This window comes from Daktulosphaira vitifoliae, unplaced genomic scaffold, assembly GCF_025091365.1.
Source record: "Daktulosphaira vitifoliae isolate Bord-2020 unplaced genomic scaffold, ASM2509136v1 Scaffold_3, whole genome shotgun sequence".
NCBI lineage: Eukaryota > Metazoa > Arthropoda > Insecta > Hemiptera > Phylloxeridae > Daktulosphaira > Daktulosphaira vitifoliae.
This window is the reverse complement of record NW_026099574.1, coordinates 37,904,132-37,913,170: the sequence shown is the minus strand read 5'-3', so window position 1 is coordinate 37,913,170 and position 9,039 is coordinate 37,904,132. Positions and strand designations below refer to the sequence as shown.

General features: G+C 26.7%; 1 protein-coding gene across 1 annotated transcript; it reads right to left on the bottom strand.

Moving 5' to 3' along the window:
• Positions 1-3,728: 3,728 nt before the first annotated feature.
• On the bottom strand, positions 3,729-8,464 carry LOC126902145 (uncharacterized). Its single transcript, XM_050679170.1, has 5 exons — positions 8,054-8,464; positions 5,894-8,006; positions 5,229-5,689; positions 4,338-4,673; positions 3,729-3,788 (listed from the first exon to the last, which is right to left on the bottom strand). The coding sequence occupies exons 1-5, from the start codon at positions 8,069-8,071 to the stop codon at positions 3,729-3,731; spliced, it is 2,988 nt and encodes a 995-aa protein (XP_050535127.1). The 5' UTR covers positions 8,072-8,464.
• Between the last annotated feature and the right edge of the window lie 575 nt (positions 8,465-9,039).

Genomic DNA, 9,039 nt, shown 5'->3' with positions numbered 1-9,039 from the left:
TAAAATATAAATGATGAAAATGAGCGATGAATGATGGGTATAGTGAGAACCTGATGTTGTGCATGTCCTTTAGGGGTAGTAATTCTTGATCCCCAATAAGTATGTTATTAATGACTTTGACATTTGTTGCTTGTATGTGCATTGTTGAGTATGTCCAAAGGCTTGGCAGTTTTTACACTGTGGCACACCTTTTTTTTCTTAGGAGGAGTTACTTTTATTTTATGATAACATAAACTATTTAAGTCGTATATATCTTTATTGTTATCTCGAAGATCAAGGTCTACAAAAAATAAAGGTAATTTCAATATTGTTTTTTTCACTATTTTTGTCACTAGGATTTATTTTTTTTTCTTATTTGGATGTCAGTGACATCACTTGCATAATGACCATTATCTGCTAAGGCTCTTTTAATTTCACATACTTCAATGTCAGGGTGTAACCCGCTGATTACAATACGAACCTATTTTCTATTTTTAATTGATATCTGTGATACTTAATTTTATTTTTTTCAAGTACTTTTAAAGTACGTCTCAACTTGTGTTCATCACCAGTAATAATTTTAATATCGCCGTTATCAATAGTTTTTAACTGTTGCTCATGACCAATGGCTTCTTTGCGAGTTAAATTAGAAATTAAATTGTTGATATTTTTAACATCACTGGCAGTTATTGTAGGTACAGTAGGGTCTGGATAATCCGAACACAGATTAATCCGAAAGACGCGGTTATCCGAACGGGCTTGAGAATTATCTTATCGCTATTATATGTACATATTTATTTATAAATAATATTTTCCGGTAATAAAATTTTTCGATTATGTTTGTACATCCGACATCGCACATGTACGTCATTTAGATATGATACGTTAGATATGAACGTCGATTACATACATTCGTCAGTTGAGTGTGATACTGCATAAAGATCGCTTTACACTGCGTATTTGTAACATTTATTAGCGTATTTTTCTTAAAATGGCTCCACGTAAGCATGTTACATTAAAATTACAGGATAAATTAGAAGTTATAAAATTAATTAACAAAGGGACCAGCTACAGTACTATTTCAAGACAATTTGGGATAGGTGTATCTACTATATAAATATTTTTTTACTTTCATTTTTATTTTATGTTGTATATTTTATATATTCTCTTGAAATTACGAATTTTTACACGATTAATACAGATAAAAATTGTTATAATTCAAAAATACAAAAAAAAAAAAGTAAAAAGTTGATAAAATATAAATGATGAAAATGAGCGATAAATGATGGGTATAGTGAGAACCTGATGTTGTGGTTCTATCGGGGTCGTATGGTTCGAGGGTTTAGAACAATAAAGACAAGTAGATATGAAGAAATAAAAGCATGTCCTCTTTCTTGAGGAATATGAGCTAATAAACTTGTAAACACCTTTAATAGGACACTGAGGTAACGGGGCGGTAATCCGACCCTCGAATACCCAGTCGAAGTGTCTATTAATATAATCAGATACACATTAGGTTTTTAAACTCTTTTTAGGCACGGGGCGGTAATCCGACCCTCGAGACCCTGTAATGTGTATATGTAGCAGGTGTGAACAAACTAGCAAAATAGCTCTTGATATTAAAAGGAGATTATAGATCTATTGCTTTATCGTTCTTTACTCAGATTATTAACTTTAAATAAATGGAATAATATAAATTGACTTACCTTCGTATTTTGTAATGTCCAAGAAGATAAATGAAGTATTTACCAGAAATGCCAATTTTTACTCAATGTTATTTGTTTATGGTAATAATGTCTTTATAGATCAAAATAAGTTTTAAACATAAATAAAGTGAACAAAATAAAATAACTCAAACGGCAGCACGGGGCCGTGATCAAAATGTAATAGCAAGAGTAGTTCGCAGGAAAGAACTAGCTTACTGGAGCTGTGGCTCTGGCCTTAGCCGTAGCCGTGGCTCTGTCTCTCTGGGTTTTTCAATGGATATCAGTACTTTTTATAGTACTAAAAAGGTACCCCCATATCCAGGGATATTGCCGTTTGTGTTATTCATGATTATATTTTATTGTTTTAAAGTATACATTACATGATAATTATATTGATAGCATAGTTAACAATAGATGAGTTGACATATATGTATATAATAAGAAATTGTGTTGAACATTGTATTTGTTATGACAGATAAATTATTTGTTTGTTTACAAGTTATTTAAAATATAGATTATACTTTCTTCATTGATAATTGTGAGATGCGTAATGCAAAGTATTAAGCATATCACGACATCCACCCTAGTTTTGAAAGTGTTGTGTCCTCACAACTTTTTTACATAGATATGAAAATAATATTTTTATGACATAAAATAGTTATTAATGTTTTTACAATATAATGTGATTAAAAGAATAAAGTTAAATATTGAATATCAATTATGTAATAGTAGTACAATAATATTAAATTATCAATAAAATAATTTAAAAAAAAAAAAAAAAAAAAACATAAGATAATATAAAGTTATAATTAATGATAAAATGTACAACAGTAGTACAAATGAAAATAATAGAATATTTGAATAATAATATAGTACAACAGTAGTTGATTAATAAATTTAGTATTTATGATATATAATGATTAAAAATTATTAATGTGAATATTAAATATTAGTTAAAAATTAATAGTATGGGCCAGTACATTTGAAAGATAGATTGAAAAATTATAGAATACATAAAAAATAATAGTATGATAGTGTATATGTTTGTATGGTGCCAAATATAATATTAAAAGATAAGACAATTTAAAGTTTTTGTTTAAATAAATTTATGTAAAAATAATGTGATAGAACTTATTCAAAACATTGTGGAAAAAAAAATATTTGATGTTGTCTGAAAAGTCATCGTCCTGTTCTCTCCATACGTAGTAATAGTCATTAAAAATAATAAGTTCAGACGTTTTTTGTTTTCTGGAATTTTTGCTTTTGTAATTATAAGGTATTGCTCTTTGGTTCTGTACATGATAATTATAGAAATGCTATTCAAATTGGAAATCTATGATTTTTCTTTATTTTTGGACTTCACATTTTTAGTTTGTGTAGTTGTATGTTTCTTTTGAAATCATAAATGTCAAAATCAAAAAAAAACATTTGCAAACATAAATAGATTTCTTTTATTTGTTTATCTTCGTAAGTACTGATATTATATGAGCACTCGATCCCTTAGATTTTACTGATAATTTGAATTCCGAAGTCTTCATCTGGTATAGCTGATTTATCATTGCCGAACTAATTATTCTAACCACCATTACTAGTATGAATTGCATTTTCTTAATTCGTATCGATCTTTTGTATTTTTTTAATGATTTGAAATTGTTGAGACTTGCTTTACAATAGTGATGTTTTTACAAAATTATTTGTTTTATGATCCAATTATAAAATTACAATTACTGATTAAATAAATAGTACAATTTTTTTGTGAAATATAAAATTACATATTAAGATATTCAATGTTTACATGTATACATGGTGTAATTAAATATGTATAATATAAAAATATTAAATATGGTAAATGAATATTTCATTAACTCATTTCAATCATTAAAGAAAGTTTTGCTTTCATATGATTTGTATATTTATAACTTATGAATAATTTACATATAAGTAATATAATGTGTAATATTTATTTGGCTTAAAAATAAAGAAAGTATAAAAATTTTTTGATATGAACATATTTTTTTTTTTATAAATAATGTTAATGTTCCATTAGTCATAATGTCTAGAAAAATAAGGTTTGAGACGCCTTACATGCACGGTGTCATTAACCTTTTTATTGTTTAAACTTAATTCAATAATATAATTTTGATCACTTACTTTTTTAATGATTTTAAATGGCCCTCTATATTTAGGGGCTAATTTAGGTGATTTGCCTATTTGAGAAAAAGGAAACTTGACTAGTACTAAATCTCCTGGGTTAAATGTTAAAATTACATGTTTTTTATCATAGTTATTTTTCTGAATATCTTGAATTTTTTGTATAATTAGGGGTATTTTGTTTCTTATATCTTGTAAATTTTTTAATGATTTCATTATATCGTAAGGAATATTGTCAGGAAGTATTTTATTATCAATGGGAAAGTATGGTTCAAAGCCATGCATTAAGTAAAAAGGACTATAGCCAGTGCTTGTTTGCGGGGTTGAATTGTACGCTAAAGTTATGTATTGTAAATAATATGACCATCTTGATTGTTCATTATTTTCAATATAATTTCTTAATGATGCGCAGATAACTCCATTTATTTTTTCTACCAAACCCTGAGTTTGGGGGGAGTATGCAGTTGAGAAACCCTGTTTTATTCCCAAGTTCTCACAAACTTGCTTAACTAAATCGTTTCTAAAATGTGTGCCTCTATCTGATGTGAATTGTTGAAAACATCCCCATTGCGAAATTATTTGAATGATAAATTTTACAGTTGATTCTGCTGTGTCAGATTCAACAGCTTTAGTGAATACGTATTTTGTGCTATGACACGTGGCTACTAATATGTATTTCTTTTTATTAGAGGAAGGTAGAGGACCGAGATAATCAAAAACTAGTCTAGATAGTGGTTTATTGGATACAGGTATTGGTTGTAAGCAACCAATAGGTTTACCACTTAATTTTTTATTTACTTGACAATTTGGACATGATTTAATGAAATCAGTAACATCCTTTACAAGAGTTTGCCAATAATATTTCTGTTGTAATTTGTGAATTGTTCGTGAAATACCAGTGTGTCCTCCTATGGGGCTCTCATGATAAGATTTTGAAATTTGAGATATTAATTTGGAAGGTATTACTAATAAATTTTCAATTTGTTTTGTTGGAATAAATTTTTTGTAATATAATAAATTATTAATAAATGAAAATTGTCTAGACTTTTTTTTGAATTTGTTTGGAACGTCTTTATTATTTAAGGCGTCAATAATATGTTTACAAAATTCGTCATTAATTTGAAGTTTTTTGATATCTGTTAAGTTTAAATTTGGAGTATTACATGAATTGTCAATTGAAATTTTGTTAATTGAATATCTTGATAAGGCGTCAGCTACTTTGTTATCTTTTCCTTTTTTATATACTATGTCAAAATTGAAATCTAATAATTTTAAAGTTAATCTAGCAATTTTAGCAGATGGTATTTTAAGAGTCTTATAGTATTGAATAGAAATATTGTCTGAAAAAATTATAAAGTGCCTTTGCCAGAGATACTCTCTAAAATAAGTTACGCCAAAACATAGACCTAATAATTCTAAAGTTGTTGAAGAATATGTTTTTTCATTAGCTAATAATTTTCTACTAGCATATCCTACTGGGTATAAAATATTGTTATGTTCTTGCTCTAAACATGCACCTAGACCGGTAATAGAAGCATCTGTTGTTAAAAATATTTTTTTGTCATCATCAAAATGTTTTAAAACAGGATGAGTAGTTAAAGTTTGCTTAAGCCTATTAAAAGATTCCTCATGTTCAGGTAACCAAGTAATTTTTTTGATGTCACCCTTAATTAAGTTAGTAAGAGGATCTGCTATTTTTGCAAAATCTTTGACATGTTTTCTATAATATGAGCACATTCCTATAAAAGATCTAACGTCTTTTTGTGTTTTGGGTGTTTTAAACTCAGTAATTGCTTTAGTATTTTTGTCTAATGGTTGAATACCATTTTTGCTAATTTTGTGACCAAGTAGTTCTATTTCATCATAGAAAAAATTACATTTACTAGTTTTTAAAGAAAAGTTATATTGATCCATGATTTCAAAGGCTTGTTTTAGATTGTTTAAACTTTCCTCAAAGGTTTTCCCGTAAGAAGTTAAGTCATCAAGATAAATAATTAATGATTTGAATAATAAAGGTGAAAAAATTTCATTTAATTTTCTTTGAAAAATGGCGCTACTGTTTTTAAAACCTTGTGGTAATCTAGTGAATGTATGTAAGCCAAGTGCAGATGTGAAAGCCAATTTGTACTGATCTTTAAGTCTTACAGGTATTTGAAAAAATGCACTATTAAAATCTAGTAAACTAAAATATTGTGCATTTTCTAATGCTCTTAATAAATCAGTGGTTCTTGGAATTGGATATAAATCTGATTGTACTCTGTCATTTAATTCTTTGTATGATACGACTAATCTGTGAGAATTTTTTTCTTTCTTATTAACTAAAAATGCTGGTGCACCAAAATTAGAAGTGATTGGTTTTATTATACCAGCTTCTAAAAGTTTATCTATATGTTTTTTTAATTCTACCCTTTGTTCCGGTGATATTCTGTGAGGTGCATTGAATTTGGGATCAGTATAATTTGGTTTCATTCTTATTTCGCATGGCGTTACATTTGCTGGTTTAATTAAACTATTATCGTTACAAAATAAATGTGTATATTGTGATATTAGGTCAATGGCCTGTTTGTGTTGATAATCCGATAAATGTGGTGAAATGTTAATTGTGTTCCCTTCCATATCTGTGATGGTTTCTTTATTATTTTTGTGTGTATTGATGTTCAATAATGAATTATTAGTATTTGAATTCTCTTGTGTATTTGTAGATAAGTTGTTTTTGTGAATGATTAAATTATTACTGTCAATATTATTTGATTTACTTTTGCATAAATGTTTAAAAATAGATTTTCTAATGTTATCAAGAGATTCAAATTCTGTAAAATTTATTGTTTTTAAAGGAATATCTCTTGATGGTTTATTAGATTGTGTGCCTGGGATCCAGTGTGTATTTTTATCTACATTGTATAGGACTATAGGTGGGCGATTACCTAAACCATAAATAATTCCAGTTTTATCTGTATCATTAAAAATATATGTGTCATGATTGTAATAATTTGCAATAGCTGCTAATTCATCGTCACTAAACCAATAATTAGGTAAATCAGATAATTCTAAAAGTTCTAAAATTTCAAATACTGAAGTTACTTTTTCAGTTTTCCCGTCATTAAGTGCATTAATGATTGCAAAAAATCCACAATTGTTTTCACTATAAATATTTTCTCCCTTTTTATAAGATTCAAAAATGTTTAAGTTACTATTATTATTCTGATTATAATTATTGACTTTGCTATTGACATTATCACTATTGTGAGTGTGATTATCAGTATTGTTTGAATTTCTTTCGTTGTAAAATTGTTGAATTGTATTTATGACTGAAAAATGTTCTTTGGTTTTCCAATCATTAGTAATATATTCATTATCTTTATGACATATTAAAACATTAATGCTAGTGTTTAAAAAAGTTGAAAAGATCATTTGTTTGATTATGGTCCATTCTTTTTTATCTAGACCTGATGCTATTTTAGGCATTGCAATGTGATTATCATGATGTTTTATCATTTGAATTTTTAAGTTGTTTAAAGCCTTTTCAATATTCATATATTCTGGCTTTTCGAAATAATAATTTTTTGTAATTAAAAAATAAATAATTCTACCATTAGTGCAGACTGGAATAGCATCACCTATCTTTGGTTTTAATTTATATAAAATTGGTGCCATATTACCATATTTGTTACATATCTCCAAGGCTATGCCTTTATTCATTTTAAGGTCGACTGAAGTACAATGTGCTATTGAATAATAATCATACACTGTAAATAGATCCATTACTTTTTCAGTAAAATTAGAATTTAATTGATTAAGATTTAAATTATTATCCAAATATATGGGTAAATGAATTTGTTCATTCAAACACATTGTTTGTTTATCAAAGTCTATTATACCTTTGTTTTTGTCTAAAAATTCGTTACCAAGAATAATCATGCAAGATAAGTTTTTTACTACAAATACTTTAATGATAAAATCTATTGATTCAATATTTAAGATTATATTTGTTGTGCCTAGAATATTTAGTGGTTTATTGTCAGGACCGCATATATTTGAAAAATATTGTGATTTGATTTGATTGTTTGGGATTAAAGTATGTGTTATGCAACATATATTTGAACCTGTGTCAATGGTGATAGGTATTTCAATATCATTAAATAAAGCATAAAAATGTAAAGCAATAGGAACGTGACTTTCTTGTNAAATGTAGCATAAAAATGTAAGGCAATAGGAAGGTGACTTTCTTTTGTCATATTATTTATAATATTGTGTGCTGATTTAAAAGGTAAACTGTTTTCTTCAGCACTATCGTTTAACCTAGAAATTAGTTTTTTGAATTTTTTGAACAGTTACGAGCTGTATGGCCCATAAGGTCACATAATTGACATTTTGTTTTATTAAGATTATAATAACAATTTTCTGAATTGTGATTACTCTTAGTACAATAATTACATTTTAAACTATTTGAGTTGTAATTCTGTGAATTACGATTCATTTGAAAATTATTGTTATTTTGAAAATTTTCTCTTTGATTAAACTGTGGTCTGTACATTTGTTGAGAATTACTTTTAAATTGTGAAAAATTTTGATCATTATTTCTGAATTTTGAATAATTGTTACTAGGTAAATTGTTATTTTGATTATAATTATCATGAGGTATATATTGCTTTTGAAATTGATTGTAGTTATTTTTAGAACTATTATTATTTTGAAATTGATTATTGTTATAGCGTGGTGAGTTATTATTAAATCTATTATTATTTTGAAATTGACTTTTATAATGTGAATCGTTGTTATTATTGTGAAATTGATTATTTCTTTGTAAAAATTTACTAGATGAGTTGTTATAATTTTGAAATTGCCTATTAATAGGTATAAGATTAATATGTTCATTAAAAAATTGTTCTNATTAGGTATAAGATTAATATGTTCGTTAAAAAATTGTTCCTGATTTTGTTTAAAATTTTGAAATTCTTCAATTAATTTTTTTAAATCATCATTCTCATTATTCTGGGTGATTTTATTGATTTTTTCATTAATTATAGATTGTTTTATTTCAGACGGACTTTTAGCTGTTTCTCCAGTAATCATAAATTCAACCATCTCATACTTCTGAATGTTTCTTTTTAACTCGTCTAAATTATTATTGTCTAAAATACTAACGTATCTCGCAATGCTTGGTTTGAGACCTTTCATAACATTTCTCACTATTTCGCTACCT

What these genes read in the sequence shown, in the direction of transcription:
- LOC126902145 (XM_050679170.1), bottom strand. An exon ending in ACCACAAGGTTTTAAAAACA is followed by an intron (nt 5,690 to 5,893) that starts GTAGCGCCATTT and finishes ATGATGAAATAG; the next exon opens with AACTACTTGGTCACAAAATT. An exon ending in GAAACGATTTAGTTAAGCAA is followed by an intron (nt 3,789 to 4,337) that starts GTTTGTGAGAAC and finishes AACAATAAAAAG; the next exon opens with GTTAATGACACCGTGCATGT.